Below are 16,983 nucleotides of genomic sequence, written 5' to 3'. Positions count from 1 at the left end.
ATCCAGTCAAGCACCAGTTGCTTTCTCTACCCGGGAATGCTGCCTTCGGTGACGCCGAACTGCCGTCCTGCTCACTAGTACGGATTCTTGGGCACGTTGGTGTGGAGATCTTGACGAATTCATAGCGCAAAAATAACGAGGACAGAGAGAGAACACACAACACAGCGTTAACTTCCAACTACGTAGTTTTCTTTCACACAAACGTACATATATGTATCCCCAGCCTACGCGCAATCACTTCCCACTATCACCGCCAATGCCGATGTGTTGCAGCCATGCGCAGAAAAGTTGCTTCCTTATCTGACAAACTCAGTGACGGCACGCTCACACAGGACAACCTCGCTATACTAATCAAATCTGCCTCTACTATTTCTCTTACTTTTTGTGCCGTGTGTTTCGACCGTATCACACATTGCTCAAACCGTGGCACGCAGCCGTAGTCGTGGCAGTGAACAGACAAATGGCCATCCCTGTATTCGCTGACCTTCCGTCTGTGCTCGCATAACCGTTCTGCGGCGCATTTCCTGATGGTCTCGGCACATAAAATAACTTTTCTTTTAATTGCAGCCGAATAATGCCTTCGTGCACCCGACATCGTGATAGACTTGCGGTGAACGTGCCGATCCTTTGCGTGGTCAAAACAAACAAAATGGCGCCGTCTGAGATAAGCAGCAGCCAGCTAACGCCACCGCAAGATGGCGCACCCTCCGCTGAAACCAAAAGCGAAAGTGCACATTCTCGGCTGAGAACTTTGGGATCCACATATAATACGAGGCACAAATTTTACATAGTAAAATTCGGGAAAAAAAACCTCGTAATATACGCGGGTTTTTAAGGTAACGCTATCGCATCTCGCATCTTAAGACCTAAATGTAGATGTCTTGTGCAACTTGTTTTGCTTTCTTGCTTTGTATAAGTGAGTTCTGAATGACAAAAAAGAAAACCAGTAGCACCGCGTCAAGAATGTTTGAATTAAGCGGATTCCCAACACTCCTGTGCAGGACATACTAGCAAACAGATGTGTCTGAGCACATTCACGCTTTATATATAGGTTACTTTCTTCAGACAGCTTCACTTAGGTGCAACGCAGGTCCTGCGCACCGGCTGCTACCCGTTCATCAAGTACCACTGCTCCCGGAGGGCGCCGCACGACTTGACCGTGGAGGACGCCTTTTTCCGCTTCCTCAAGGTTCTCAACCTCGGTGAGCGCCCCATTATCTCTATAGCTTTACACGTTAGCATTTTGAGGAAGAAAAAGCATGACTGGGGCACAAAAAACAATGATGGGTGCTGCCATCTTCTACCAGTAACACTACCAGTTAAACCTGTGTTGTGACTGTCTTTTCTTGTATGTCCAGCTCCGGAACATTCCGATGGCCGTAATAAGAGTAGTGCAATGTCCCGATATTCTGGGCATCAGTGCTGCTCGAAACCACGTTAGTGCTGGTACCTATGAAATCCCGAGTATCCCGCGAGCTGCCCATTGTCTTCTACCTAGAAGTTTACATTACACAGTTAATAAATAAACTACCTAGCGAAACCCTCCAAATTTATAATCCTCGTTCGCACAGTGTCCCCTCCTTTAGTACGTGTTTGCTCTTGTTCTCCCCACGCAGGCATCCCGACGTTAGCGTACGGCCTGGGATCCCTCCTCATGATCCGGCACCGGGAAGTAGTGCATACGTCACGTGGCCCCGTCACCGTGTACTTCCTCTACCGCGAGGAACCGGACGCCCAGTACTAGCAGTCGCGGTCCCATCCGCGCCGAGCACTGTGGCGTAATAGCGAATTCCGCACTAGCGACACTCACTGTTGCGACTGCTGCTTAGAAAGTCATTTTCACAACCGCTATGCCGGTGCATATGCTGTGAACGGCGAATAAAGATAGTGTTGCCCGCAGCGCCTCGTATTTAAGCGCCTCGTCCGCCTTCTCGTGCCGTCGGACGTCCGCTCCGATGGCTACGATGTCTCGTCTGGACGTCAAATCCGACTTACACCATTTCATTTGGTCATGCGTATACTACCAGGAGAATCTAAAACAGTTCCTGGCACGTCACACCCCGTTTACCTTCTCTGAAATATCAAAGCTGTGGTGGGCTTCTTTCGGAGCTCGCTAGCTTTGCAAGTAAGAGCGGTCTGGCGCGATAGAAGGGTGACCCATAGTTCGTCACAATGAGAAACTGTCAAGTGCAACTGAGAACTGCAACTGATACAACTCTATTTCTCCCTTCACTCACAACCGCAACCCCCCCCCCCCCCCGCCCCCCATTCATTGGCTTCGACCTTCCTGTCCAATAAAACTGCAACTAACTGCAAGTGTATAGTTCGTAAAAAAACGACAAAACTCGAAGGTTCAACCCCATATTACAAAAATTAGCAGTGGCTTAGCTCGGCTATGGCAGGATATACGTAGCGTGAGCTAAGGTTCAGCAATACAATCCAATCCAATCCGAACCAGTCCAGTCCAGTCCAGTCCAGTCCAGTCCAGTCCAGTACAATCCAGTCAAGTCCGGTCCAGTTCAGTCCAGTCACTGCTCCTCGCGCATGCGCAGAACGGCTCTCCAGGAGCCACGCGAAACGGCTATCAAGCGGCTCTGGCGCAGTGTCAGACTCGGCTACTGCGCAACGGAGGCGCACAGCTGGGCACGCGCCGGCGCCAGTGCGTCTTCCGCGGCTATGACGTCAGTCCTCTGAATTGCGCAGACCGGCGAATGTGCAGACCCAATTCTCTACTCACCCGTACTCCAATTGGATTGGATTTTTAATGCAATCCAATTTAATCCAATCCAATTCAGTGCTCCTCGCCCTTACCCAGCACGGCCCTTCAGGGTCCACGCGAAACTGCTCAACCTCGGCCAGTGTAGCTTACGCTACAAAAAGCATTCTTTCAATTTTTGTGAAACTCTTTCAAGATGTTGACCTCTAAATTCACTTTGGTAAGAAGTACAAACACCTTGCATCATGTAGATGCTGGAATGTGTACAGCGCGAGTATGTCGCCCTGTCAGGCATGCTCCCCGCGGGGTGCTCACACAGGACACAGTGCTACGTCCTTAAAGGGACACAGAAAAGCTTTGTAAATGTGGCAATCAAATGCATTGAGGTGGTAGAACACATAACGGGGGATTTTTGAGCCAACTATGAGCCCCATACCTTGTACGGGTAATTTGTAAACAATTTTTGAACATAGCCTTTCTCAGACGATGAGCGCGACGCCGCAGCGAGCCGACCGCTTCTGACGCAACGGCGATCGCGGCTGACGCAACGGCGAGCCGCCCCTTGATTCGCCCAATGGCCGGTGAGGTCGGCCGCCGGCGGCGTCACTGCCATTGGCTTCCGACTGCTCTTCCTCCTTCCTGCGCGATCCCGCGGCAAAGGCGGGTCCGCAGCGATTGACGCGTGCCTAGGCGCAGGAATGTAGCTAGCGCAGAACGGAAGTCGAGCGTCGCGATGTCACATGACTATTCCCAGTGTTTCCCGCTGCTTTGAAAGAAACAGAGAGGGAGGAGGAATCGATCGGCAAGAGGGAGAGGTAAATTTAATTGCTTCTGGCGCAGCTAATACTGAATGTAGATCAATAATTCCAACGGCATTGCATCGCTATATTGGCGCTACGCGACAATACAGGCCTTTTGTAACTTTTACAAAGGGCTTTTCTGGGTCCATTTAAGATTTGCGTATATCTGATTTTTTTGTTGTGCAAAAGGCAACAGATAACTGCTGAGGGGAAATTACACAGAATACAGTAGACAAAATTGATGTTTCAAAGTTAACTTGCGATACCATAAACAATCGTCACCCTATCGAAATTGTACACTCCTGTACACTGCTACACTGCTACCCTATTGAAATTGTACACTGCTTTCGAAGCGTCTGGGTTACGCCGCGACGACGGAACGCCGTGTGGAGATCTACTTGGGTCGAACGAGCGAGCTGAAATGACATGGCGAGCCCCTAAAGTGCTCTGCACTTAAAAGTCGCCTGGCTCCTATGTGCAAATCACAATTCCTCCCATCCATGACCTCCCCCAACCCTACCTTCTACAGAAATATTCAGTCTTTCGGGCGTGAGACACCTTCTGTGTCTTCCCTATTCCCCACATTAGCATTGATTTGATGGCACGCTTAAAACGAATTGATTGATTGTAGGGTTTAACGCGCCGACGCAACGCAGGCGATGAGGCGCGCCGTAGTGGAGGGCTCCGGATTAATTTTGACCACCTGGGGATCTTTAACGTGCGCCGAAATCTCGTACACACGGGCGTTTTTGCTTTTCGCCTCCATCAGAAAACGAATGCACAATTCGTCTATGTACACTGGCATCTATAGTTAGGCTCCTGGTATTTTGCGCGTATGCCACATAAACGTGCTACTAGTTGGCACAGTACGCACAGGAGCACATTTCTTGTTGTCGATAACATTTGACCCATCTCGGTTGCAAGGAGCAGGGCATTAAAATTGGTTAGCACAGCGCTGTAGTAAAGATAGTTTTGCTTCTACGGGCGGAATTCTTCCCCACTTGACTTTGTCTTGAAGGGTTCCTTCAGAAAACTATCCTCGCAATCACGCATAACCAAGATGATGTGTTGTCTGACTTTGCGTTGAGATCTCCAGCTCATGATTTGTGCAGTATTCCCGCGCCGCCCGGTGTGTAGTCCTCAACCAATGTCAGCGCCTCGCAAGTGTGTGCGTGCGATTAAGAAAAGGGGGTCGCTACGTAGAGGCAACCACCCGGTATTCACAGAAAACTAAAAAGCGAGAATGCGTGCAGCTTCTCCTATTGCGAAATATTTAATTTTGTATAGCGAATACACCGCATTTATGATTGTGGTGTGCGTGGATCCAGTGTTGGAGATATGAATTAGATCGCTAAAGCCGACTAGTATATCGAAAGGAAGAGTGCCAGCGCTTTAAGAAATCCAGAGTGTTGCATTCCGGCAGGCCGAGCCGAGCCGAGCTCCGTCGCCTCCGTCATGCGTGTGGTAGCGTGGTGAAACGAGCGGCCAGCCGATGTTGCTTCCTTGAAGATGACGACAAGACGTAGGCAAAACATAACTTGTTTAGTTCATGGCGAGAGATGAGCCGAAGCAAGACAAGAACAATGCCCCGACGGGCGAGGTTACAGTACAGGACTCGAGCAGGGCGACAGCATTGATTCACTGCTCCAACAGGAATGAATTTCTGCGCTTTGGGGGCTCTTATTTATACCCAAAGCGCCAATGGTTAAGCAAGCGTTACCTTTAGTTTTTGCACACGGCTTGACATATGGTACAGACACGCGCAATTCTCTTTCCAGAGTTAGTAAGGGGTCAGTAGTAGTGACGCACGCTGAGTCCGGGAGGGAGGGGGGGGGGGGGGAGGGTTTTTCCACTGCGGCTTCTGCGTCCTGCATGCCTTGTCTGCCACCGCGTAAGTTTGAATCCCGCCGACCGCGAGACGCCAGCAATCCGGACTTCTCAGGCATGTTGCGGCTCGTTGGGATCCGTTGGATGTCGCGGCAAGCCTGAGTCATGGACATAGAGGCGCCTACTGCAGACTCAAGCCATCGCAGAAGCCATTATACTTCACCAGCACCGGACTGACCACATTACAGTCCGCGCGGACAGCCAGGGAGCACCACGAAGCTTCGCCACGGATGATATTCCATCCCCTGTCCGCACTATGGGCCTCGTGCACTGCAGTTTCAAATAAACATGTGACGCCACCTGGGAGCGGCGGCGGAATTTTTTCTTAAGAACAAAATAAACATATACAGCAGTTGGCTACGCGGCTTAATTTAAACAACAACCGTAAAATAAGTATACAACAATTACCACGTTTTTTTTAAACTCACAACTGCTATAATAATAGAAATATTACGCTGACGAGTTGCGCGGGAATACACGCCGAAATAATTTAGAAAGCGCCCCTTCTCCAATACAAGCAGACGACAGTACACGGATCAGCTGCCTGCGACGCCGACGTTCCCAAAGCACATAGTACCCGAAAAGAAATAAAAAGAACAGATCCATAAATGCATTTGCGTATGTGCAGGCTACTTGGCGTAAGACCGCTGCAAAAGAAAAAAATGCCGTGTATCCAGTGCATATTTTTGTAGCGCCACAAATAGCCTTAGGTGTGCACGCATCTGTGCACGCATCAGAAAATACATGGAACAACCCACGGATATGCATGCTTGAATTGTAGGTAGTCATACCAGCAAAATATGAAGCTTTAAAATGAAAACAGAAACGTAAATATTCACGCTACAGTGCGACACAACCGTAAACAGATGGACACACACCAGCCACAATTCGGAGACTCGCATCTACACTTTTATTGAAAGGACTAAAAAATCTCAAACATGTACAACTTGTAGTTTGCGTTTGAAAAACGAGTTCAAGTGGGGCTTGTTGCGCAAAATATTTTTGCTGACAAAGATAACTTGCAGCGTAGTCACACAAACATCACGTACAACTCTGTCAGCTTTGAAACAATCTCCATTATTCAAAATGGTCTTATTTTATCAAGGTCACTCCGAATGCGAGAGGAATCATTCGTGCACAATTAAAGCTCCTGTTGTGCGATCTACCATATCAGTGCCCGTGTCTATGTCGAGCGATAAACAAGGTAAATAAACGTTCAGAGGCTTTCATGAAAGCCTCGTCTCGCGCATCTATGTCCAAAATTATTCGCATATTAAGTACGCATATATAAACCTATGAAAGCACTTCAAAAAGCGTTGCGATATTTTTATGAGCCCATCCAACGAACTCATCGTAGTTTCAACAGTTTGAGGTAGAGTTTACTCAAGCAGTTGGCATTTTCAAATACCTGCCTCTACAAACCTGAATCTTCGGGCTCTTGAAGCCGCTTATCCTTGGTGTCGCAATGTATACACACAGACCTTTCGCCGCGATTTCACGCACACAACACATCAAATCACTTCCTGACATGTACAAGGCACAGGGGAGTGTACACACGGGAGAAATTCGCTTCTGCAAGCACCATGAAGTCGCGTAGTCGGTCTTCTCCTCACAATAAGCTTTCCGCCAACTGCTTGGTTATGCCAGCAGTTCTAACCCAGCCGTTCTGATCTATGGCTAAATAAATCAAATCCACCAAAGCGACCACAGCAACGAAGGCGTTGCTGGCGTCGTTGGGACGTTATGCCGTTATTTCATGCTCTTCGGGGGCCGGGGGCCCCACAAAAAATTTTCCACTGGTGGAGCCAGCGATCACACCCTCCCTCACACATACATTATCGCTTCCGGGAGGCGATGCACACACAGACGCACACTCCTGCGCTCCTCTCGTTCTCTTGTTAACATCGCGGGCTTCCGTCTTTTTATTTTTATCTTTTATTGGGGCGGCGCTGCTCGGTGTTCAGTGGAAGCCGTTGCGAAATGACAGCGTGACCACGCGCTGCGCGGAGACAAAACCGCGCTTGTTGAAAACTGTTTTTATGTGATGCATCGATTTCCTGTCGCCTTTGTGAACCATATACCATATTCTATTTAATAAAGTACCGTTTGGCTGTTCGTATCGCATGGCAACAGAATAGCGGTCATTCCTTCTTTCTCTTCTAATAATCGTACTGCGCGGAATACTATCCTCCGGACGTCGTTTGCTCACGGACTTCAGAAATTATGCCTCCGTTGCCCGCAAGATGGCGCTGAACACAGCGCATCAGTGGCGCCACCATACAAGCGCACGAGGCCCATAGCCTGACAACATACATGCAAGCTCATCCCCAGCTACACGTTTTCCTCGAATGGATCCCTGGCCTCCAAGCCATAGAGGGTAACGAACGAGCTCGAGCTCTGGCCCGGTGCGCTCATTTCCCGGGCAGCCCTCAGCCGTACTCTGAGGAATACAATCAAAAGAGGATAAAGCAATGCATCACCAAAGGTGCCGCGAACATCTTGGCAACCTCCGGACAGCAAGAATGCTACTTCCCTCCCCATCAAAATTCATGTCACGAATAAACGCTGCATACATTAGACAGGCGCAGACATTTTCCCTCCCCTCCTGCGTTCTCTTTCTCCACTACATACATACAATAAAAACACATATTGGCGCTGTGTACGGGCGACCTCGTCTTCCACATTTCTGTTCACCAACACCTTCACCCCTGATATTCCCTACTCGTGGTCGACCTGGGCCACTCCCCCCTAAATCCTACGGACCGCCCTGTGGTTCCTTGTGGCTGCCCACATTGAAACTCTTTATACCCCTCCGCCAAGCCCGCCACCGTCGGAGGACCGTGGAACACCCCGTCCTCTGAGGACTGATAACTCTGTGGTTCGGAGAGAAAGTGTTTATCAAAATGAAAATATTTACAAGGCGAAGTTTTGCATCTCGACAGAGGGCACAGTTCTCGCCGGGGGAAAAGTGGTTTGAAAACAAGACAAAACAAAAAAAGGCAATGGAAAATTAAATATGACAAGAAAAGGCTATGCACAGACTATATACATACACACTCAGGTTACATACAGACTATTTACATACACACGCACTCACACATACACACCCACGCACACAAGAGGGTTAATAGGGGGTGGATAGCCGGTGGGGTCTGGCTTCTACAGTTCATGGGCGGGTGTTGAGCGCTGACTCGTCGAGGTACGAGAGGAGCAGCCGGAAGACCTCTCGGTGCAGCATGAGGGTCCCCGAGGACGCAGGATGTCCTCTGCAGTGCTTGACTGTGGCCCCAGCCGCCGGTACCCAGACACCAGTTTGTTCCGGGCACCAGCGTACGCAGGGAAGGAGCAGAGGACGTGATCCAATGTCTCGGGGTCGTCGCAGTGGGCACAGGTGGGTGTGGCCTTGCGACCCTGCCTGTGGAGGCGTGCTGCTGTCTTGTAGCAGCCGGCGCGGAGCCGGAGGAGGAGGGACCACTCTGTTTGGAATATCCCTCTGGTGGGAAGGAGCCGCGGGGCCTCTCCGGTGGCCACTCGTTTGCAGGAGTGGCGGGCGGCCACCTCTCGCCTGATGACGTCCCTGGCAACATCATAGCGCACCAGGGACGCGGAAACTGGGGCCATTGGGGAGTGGTGGGCTGCTTTGGCTAAATCGTCTGCAGCCTCGTTCCCCGGTATACCGACGTGGGCAGGAAGCCACTGCAGTCTGGGGTTGCAGCCTTGTCCCTGCAGGTCGCGCAGCTTAGCAACTAGGGACATCTCGAGGTGGCCACCTCGCCCCCATGGTGCAGATGCATCCGTCAGGCGAAGTAGCGCCGTCCGGGAGTCGCAGAAGATGGTGGCCGCTGGTGGTGGATCTTCCCGCAGAATGTCCGCGGCCAAGTGTAGGCCTGCCAGCTCGGCCGCTGTGGAGCTGGTGGGGAACGGCAGCCGGCATTGCCGATGGGCTCCTCTGGCCGGGGCAGTGCAGACAGCAGCTCTTCGGCCCTCACTTGGAAGGACTGAGCCATCTGTGTATAACAGCAGTTGTCCCGGTGGTACCAAGTCTATGAGGGCAGCAGCTTCTTGGTGAATCCCGACCTCTGGCAGTCTCGCCCGGGACTTAACTCCTGGCAGCGTGATTGTGATGTCTAGGGGTACGGCTGCCGGTGGCGGTGGGGGCAGAAGGCATGCTCTCTGAAGGACTTCAACATAGTCCTCAAATAGAGCGGCCATGCTGCCCATGCGGGATTGGCATCTCGAGCGAAGCCCGGCCAGGAGGTGGTCACCTCCAGGTGCTCGGTGCAGGCGCTCCACATGTTGCAGCGCTGTCTGCGTGGCGAGCAGCTGGATGGGCCAGCTTCCGGTTTTCACCAGGGGGCTGGCCACTGGGGAGTCTCTTGGGAGGCCGACACAGCGCCGAAGGGCCTTTCAATGAGCCAGCTCCAGGGTCTTCCATTGGGCGTCCCTGAGGTTCACCAGGGGGAGTGCGTATAGAACACTCGAGACAGCGCAGGCTCGGTAGATCCGGAGCACCCAGAAGTGCAAGCACCCTCTACCCTGTGCCACGAGCTGGTTGATACCCCTGACGGCGCGGGTCATTTGGTCCAGTTGTGCCCCAACGGCGGAACTCTATGAGAGGGTTTCGTCGATGGCCAGGCCGAGGTAGACGACTTTGCGTCGCCAGGGGAAGGGTCTGCCGTTGAGATGCAGTGGTGCAGTGCGTCGGGCTTGGGCTGGGCGCGGATGGATTGCGATGGCCTCAGTTTTGGCCTCAAAGAGTCTAAGTGCCTTACTCGTCAGGTGGTTCGCCACTGCGTCGAGGGCCGCCTGTAGGGACGCGCGAACCCGCCTTCCGAGTTTGGTGGGGCCCCGGGTCCAGAGTGCCACGTCGTCGGCATAAATGGCCATCTCTACCGGGTACTCCAGGGATTCCGGAAGACGGCTGGGAAGGTCCGCCATGGCAAGGTTGAAGAGAAGTGGGCTCAAGACACTGCCCTGCGGGACACCAGTCCCCACTTCGCTTGGGGCGCTCAGAGTCTTGCCGACGCGTACACGCAGTGTACGGCCTCTGAGAAAGCCACTTACCGTACTTACCCGATTCTAACGCGCACTTTTTTTCCGGAAAAATAGGTCGAAAAATCTCATGCGCGTTAGAATCGGATACGAAACCGAAACTGCCGCAACAGCGGAAATTTCGTCCCACCCATCGCCATCACCATCTCAACATGGCACCAAAGCTTTTAGCAACAATTTTTCGGACGCAGGAAGCATAGGCGCCTGGGCTTTTCTATCGGCGTTCACACATGCAAATAGTCAAATCGTTCCATTTGCGCGGTTGATATTAGCAATGACAGCAGCGGCTTTCTCGCGTTCAAAACGAGCGGTCGGCTGAAGCGTGCGCCTCTGGAGAAGCTGGCGGGATGGGCGTGCGAGTCGTGGGCCACGATCCCATCGACCATGGCTGAACGTTCGTTCAGAAGTGTGGTATCGCGAACGCGCTTGACGGCACCGAGTACGAGATGTTGTGGTCAGCGGAGAGCGACGAGGAGTGAGATGAGTGAGATTACTTCGGTAAATAAATCGTCCGTTTCTCTCGCATTAGTTTTTCTTGCTCACAAAGTTCCGCGCGCGTTACAATCGGAGGTGCAAGTTTTTTCGGTTTTTTTGTCAGGAAAATCGGGTGCGCGTTAGAATCGGGGGCGCGTTAGAACCGGGTAATTACGGCACATAATCTCTGATTGATTGGTTGATTGTGGGGTTTAACGCGCCGACGCAACGCAGGCGATGAGGCGCGCCGTAGTGGAGGGCTCCGGATTAATTTTGACAACCTGGGGATCTTTATCGTGCGCCGAAATCTCGTACACACGGGCGTTTTTGCTTTTCGCCTCCATCAGAAAAGCGGCCGCCGCGGCCGGGAATCGAACCCGCGACCTTGTGCTCAGCAGCGCAACGCCTTCGCCACTGAGCCACCGCGGCGGGTACCACACATAATCTCTGAGCCTCCCCTCTACTCGCAGGCGGTCAAGGGCACCGTGGATGGTCTCGTGCGGTAGCGCGTCAAAATCTGACCTGACGTCCAGGAGCAGGAGTTACGCCCCCTCTTTCTCGTGTCGGGCCTGCTCTAGAAACGACACCACATCTGCGAGGGCGTCAGCGGTGCAGCGGGACCTTCGGAAGCCACTCTGCGTTTCATCAAGAGAATTTCGTGGGCTTGTTAGCCATTCTAGTCTGCCCAGGACCACCGTCTCCATGAGTTTCCCCACCGCTGAGGTCAGAGAGATGGGGCGATGCGAGGAAGGCTCGTTCGGTGGTTTGCCAGCCTTCAGCACTGCTGTCACAATAGCTGTCCTCCAGTCCTCAGGGGCTGTGCCGGTCCTCCAGACATGGTTGAAAAAGTCCAGTTGGCGCAGCTGTTGGTCGGTGTCGAGGTTTCGCAGCATGGCATAGGTGATGCCGTCGGCGCCAGGGGTCCCCCGGGGGCAGCGTCGCAGAGCCGTCAGGAGCTCAGCCAGTGTGATGTCTGCATTGCAGGCCGCTTCTACCCGAGGGTCAGCTGGTCTTCCTGGTGGCTCGGCGAGGGGGACGCTGTATGGTAGCAGGTGGCAGCCTGATCTCGTGTGGGCCAGACCGAAGATAGGGGCCATAGGGTCCAGCGTTGGACGTGGGTGCATCGGGTTGACGAAAGGGGTAAACTGCTCTGCAAAGGAGCTCAGCTAGCTCTTACTCCCTTGTCCCTACCCCTATGGCCACTGAGTGGATTGGGCGCAGAGCGCAGGCCGGCTGTGTGATAGACTTGAACAGCTTCCACGCCCGGGCAGGGTCCCGGCTGCTGTCAAGGGAGCTGCAGAGGCTTTGCCAGCATCTCTTGCGCTGCTGCCTGGCGTGCCGTCTGGCTGCTGCGTCCAGTCGTTTGAAGTCCGTCCAAAGGGCAGGGGTGTTGTGGCGGACGGCCTGCTTCCGGGCTCTGGTCCTGGCGGCCCGAAGGTTGAGCGCCTTAATATCAGGCACCGGCTTTCCCCGGGTCACTTCGGTGTAGGTATAGTGGCAGCTTCATTGCAAGGGACAAGTTCCTTTAAAAGGGTGCTGTCGTCTGCTGTTTCCATCCGTTCCCTCAATTGTTGCCTGAAGATGGTCCAGTTCATCACTCTGCAGCGTCTGGTGTCAAAGCGCCGGTACAGGGAGGACGGGGTGAGGAGGACCGGGAAGTGGTCGGAGCCCCAGGTGTCGTTTGCCGTCTCCCAGTTGTAGGTACAGCGCTCGGACACCAGTGCGAGGTCAATGCACGTCTGACAGGCTCGGCGGACAGAGGTTGTGCTGCCGAATAAAGTCTGCTCTTTCTCTCTCTCACTTTCTCGAAAGGCGCACGTAGTGGAGGCTTCACCAATTAGCAGAAAAGCGCTGCACGAAGCTTGAAGTACAGCGGCGTGCTGATTCGTAACAAGAGTAAGCTCTAAAAACTCAACCCGAAGAACACCGCTTCCTTTTGTTGTCAACTTCGCGAATTCAGAGTCGTTCCAGCGGTGCCGGCTCTACAAGAAAAGAGGCACCGCTACTGTCTACGTCTAGCCAGAGTAAATTTAGCGGTCAAAATCTTGGGAGAGTTTCACAAAAAATTGAACGAGCGCTTTTTTTGAACATGGGGCTGAACCTTAAAGGGGCCATGCAGACAAAATGCAAGTTTGTTTTATTCGAAAGATTTTGTGTTTTATAGTGCTCCATCGCTTGTCCAGGAGCAAACACTGTTTTATTCACTGCGAAATCAATCAATTTAAGTTTAAACGTTGATTCTTCCGCCAAATCATGTGTTTTAACGACGTCTGCAATCATAAGAGTGGGTCTTCAAGCTAAACAGTGTGAAGCGGAGACTTGTTTACCATTAGTCGGCCTAGATGGCGCCACCATACCGCAGCAGGCCGTTTTCTGCCTGTGCTTTTTTGGATCGTTTTTGTACCTGGCTTGTTTTTGTTCAGGGAGAGAATAATCGTTTTGTGAAACATGGTGCTCGCTCGACTAATAAGGTCCCGTAAGACGCCGTCGCTTACGCCAATCGGCCAGTGTTGTCTGAGACAACCCCAAAGAGCCGCAATGTTTTGCAGCTAAAACAAGCATAGTGCGCGCAGTATACCAACAGCAGTACCCATCGGTACTTCTATGCTTACGTGTGCTTTCGTAACTTCCACTGTTTGTCCCACCATTCTCACTGCTATAAAAAGAATGTGCCCTACATTTGAGCCCAAATAGCTCCTTCGCCAGACTTATAAGCTCTGCCTAATTTGCGTTTGCCTGTGCCGGCCTCAACCAATCGCAGAGCTGGCGCGTATGACATCATAGGTTCTGTTGCAGGAAATGAGCGAGTGTGTCGCGAGGCCATTCCTTTTATTCCGAATTAGGTAGCATATCTGAGTGAAGCTTACGTTATGAATGGTGTCAGTATGATCGTAACGAGGAAATTTTTCGAATGAAACAAACTTTTGTTTTGTCTGCATGGCCTCTTTAAGTTTGTCGTTTTCCCCCAATCTATACATTTTAAATTGTGCGCACATTGGTTGTTACGGTGTCAATGTGGACATTAAATGCCATTTTTTCTGTTCTGTTCTCAGTTGTATCCGTGGAGGGATCTTTTGCATTTTATACAAGATATATAATTTATACAAATCTGAGCAAGTTGCCATCCGTACAGCACGTCGCCGAGTGCCGGGTAGATAAGGCTCCTCTCTCCAGCTGTACCCGCTCCAGGACTAAAATAATGAACAAGTTTTTCCTGAAAATGCAAGCCTACACGTGAGGAAAAACGCACACATCTTCGGGAAATTCCAGAAAAGTTTTTTTTTCCCTTATTTAGCGTCAGAACTTTGTTTTTCAGTTTTTCTTCAAACTTTCGTGTCCGTTTCATCTTAAACGTACGCTATAGTACAATGATAATGTTCTGTGTGTTTGTTTAGAAATGTCGGGAGCACACGTGCGTGAATTTTGAAGGAATTAGCTTAAATACTTTTTGTAATAATTAGCCTAAAAGTTCGAAAAAAATTGGGCTCTGAGACGATTTTGACATTTTATTGCGAAAAAGTTCTATTTTGGCCAGCAAAAAACTTTCTTAGAGAAATGGACACCAGGCGTAAATTGAGCATCAAATTTATGAATTTACCCTCATCAATATTTTTGTAGATAGACGTTGCTAAAGTTGGCCGAAGCGTGCGGGCAGGTAGGGGCGACACCTTGCCGCTTAGCAAAGTTTCTTGAAGTTATACGAAATTTTTCCAGGGGGAAATATTTGTGACTACGGACTTTCGAATAATCGGGGAGAGAGAGAGGGGTGGGGGGGAGAAAACGTTTATTGAAGCACGGCCTCCGCGATCGGCTGCCGGCGGCGTGCCGTTGCTCCGGCCGTCCCAATCGCCCGGAGAGAGCGTAATTCCGAAGAGGCCGTTTCGCCGTTTTCCGCCGCACCGGGGCGCGCGTAGCCGATGGTTGAAACGAAAGCCGGGTATGCTGCAACGCTTCTCGAAATGGCGTTTCGTAAACTTTCGCGCTTCGTATCGCAATAAAAAGAAAGCATAGCTGATGTTATGGATGCAAAGCGACTCATAGAACCTGATATAAATGAATTTATTTTATCTACGATTGCAGCTATGCGACTTCTTTAACATGTGCCGCATGACGCCTTCGGCACACGGACAATATTCCCTAATACCAATGGAAAATTTCTGGTGCTTAAATAACGTTCGGTTCGCTAAAAGGTGATTATTTTTCAGGTATTTCTGATCCAGGCTTACGTACTTTATATAATCTGCATGGTCAATGCTGTTCAGTAGAGCGCTGGGCGCGATCGCGTCATACGCACGACGGATGGCTGCGCTCTTATTTGGCCTTCGAATTAATGCCTGTTGGGTGGAAGCACTCGTCAAATTTTCAGGATTAACACGTTTAAAGAGTGTTACGTTGAGCGATAGCCTCAAATATATGGCAATCTGTTCTACACATGTTAGTTAAGCAAGTTACAGTTTCAATTTAGTCGCAACAAATAAAACAACTTGAAGACAGATGAACCCCGATTTCATTGTATTCTAAACTTATTTCGGTGACGACAGGCAAGCCCAATTTTCCCTATTTTGGACCCAAGAATAAAGACATTTAAATTTTCAATTACTGATATCGAAGCCCATCCATGTGTAAAGCAATGATGACAGGTTTCATGTTTGCTTTGGACATGTACACACTGCAGCTGGTTTCAGATGCCCGTTCTTCCACACACAAATATGCGAGACTTGTCCGTATGAAAAAAAAAGGTGGCGGCAACAGTGTTTGCAAAATAATTTTAGTGTGACAGCACACAACCTGCATAAAACTCCTCGTGAGATTTTCTGCGTTTTGGGGGGCAATCGAATGCTTGTAATGCTGCTTCTTTAGATAGTGACAGTGTGTCTTCCGTTTAGAGAAAACTGCATAAATAAGGAATAACACCATCGTAAACGGCGGCTAATTGCTAGCTGAGTTGCGCGCCGCCAAAAGCGAATATAAATTGAAATCTTGTAAATTAAAAAAAGCCATGCGTGTAAGAATATATTCAATTGGCTGCATAACAGGTGTTTCTTGGACGAGGTATCAAGCAAAAATACAAAAATGTTCAATTTCTAAAAATAACTGGCAAAATCAAACACTGCGCCAATATAAAAATGCAACCACTGCGCTCGATTGTTGTCCATAACCCACCCTATGCGGAAATAAAAATATAACTGCTGTTCCAACAAGCAAGCACCCGATAATTGTGTAGCCGAGAAGTTTTCGCACCTAAATATCCGCGCACCTGAATGTCCGCACGGAAATACCCTGCACCGATCAAGCGCAGCAATCACAGCGCGATTAACTTTTCAGTGCTGTTCCTCGAAGCTTCCGAGACAAGCGGACTTCGTGACCCGGTAGTTCGGTTTGTCAGCTAAACAAAAACTCCCACCTCCCCTCGCGGGAACCCCTGTGTAGATGCGACGCATGGGCGGAGCGGCGAAGGGACCGCGTTTTATAGCGCGCATAACGTTGAGGGGACTGCGTAAGCCGGTCCCAGTCGATGACGACATCGGCGTACTTGTAAAGCGGCGTGGACTCTAGGTGTTTGAGCCAAGCGTGGATGTTGCTTCGCCGGAGAACGGCACACCGGTTATATGCGCAGCGCGCTCGAAGGACAGGAAACCGCGGAAGAGAGAGTACTGCACATGCGCCGGCCCCACCGCGTCTGCCGCGGCTGTGACGCAACGTGCCGCGGCTATGACGCAACACAATCCAACAAAATCCACTTTAATACAATCCATTACCAATCTAACCCAAGCCAAGCGAAGCCAATCCAATCCAATCGAATCCAATCCAATCCAATGCCCCTCGCGAGAGAGTGTTCGCTATCGGAGAGGAGAGGCGTTGAGCGGCGGAGAGCGCAGCTGGCGCGGCGAGGAGAATGGGGGAGGGGTGGACAACGCCGACGACGACGACGACGACGACAACGACGACGACGCCGGAGGGACAAAGCGAGTGAATCAGATGCTCTGCATCTAAAAATAAAGCTGCAACACAGTTACGCGAATTCCGGCCGTGAAAACACGCAGCAACTCAGGC

General features: G+C 50.9%; 1 protein-coding gene across 1 annotated transcript in view; it reads left to right on the top strand.

Annotated features, from left to right (window-relative positions):
- LOC144173108 (uncharacterized protein C15orf61-like) overlaps positions 1-1,901 on the top strand; it is a 28,049-nt gene extending 26,148 nt beyond the window's left edge. The window contains exons 3-4 of the mRNA XM_077701615.1: positions 1,091-1,202; positions 1,617-1,901. Of these exons, the coding sequence (XP_077557741.1) occupies positions 1,091-1,202; positions 1,617-1,744 (240 nt within the window). The 3' untranslated portion in view covers positions 1,745-1,901. The remainder of the gene's footprint in view (positions 1-1,090; positions 1,203-1,616) is intronic.
- Positions 1,902-16,983: the final 15,082 nt, after the last annotated feature.

Source organism: Haemaphysalis longicornis, unplaced genomic scaffold, assembly GCF_048455015.1.
Source record: "Haemaphysalis longicornis isolate Haplotype H1 unplaced genomic scaffold, Haemaphysalis longicornis Haplotype H1 scaffold_29, whole genome shotgun sequence".
NCBI lineage: Eukaryota > Metazoa > Arthropoda > Arachnida > Ixodida > Ixodidae > Haemaphysalis > Haemaphysalis longicornis.
This window is presented reverse-complemented; position numbering and strand designations above follow the sequence as displayed.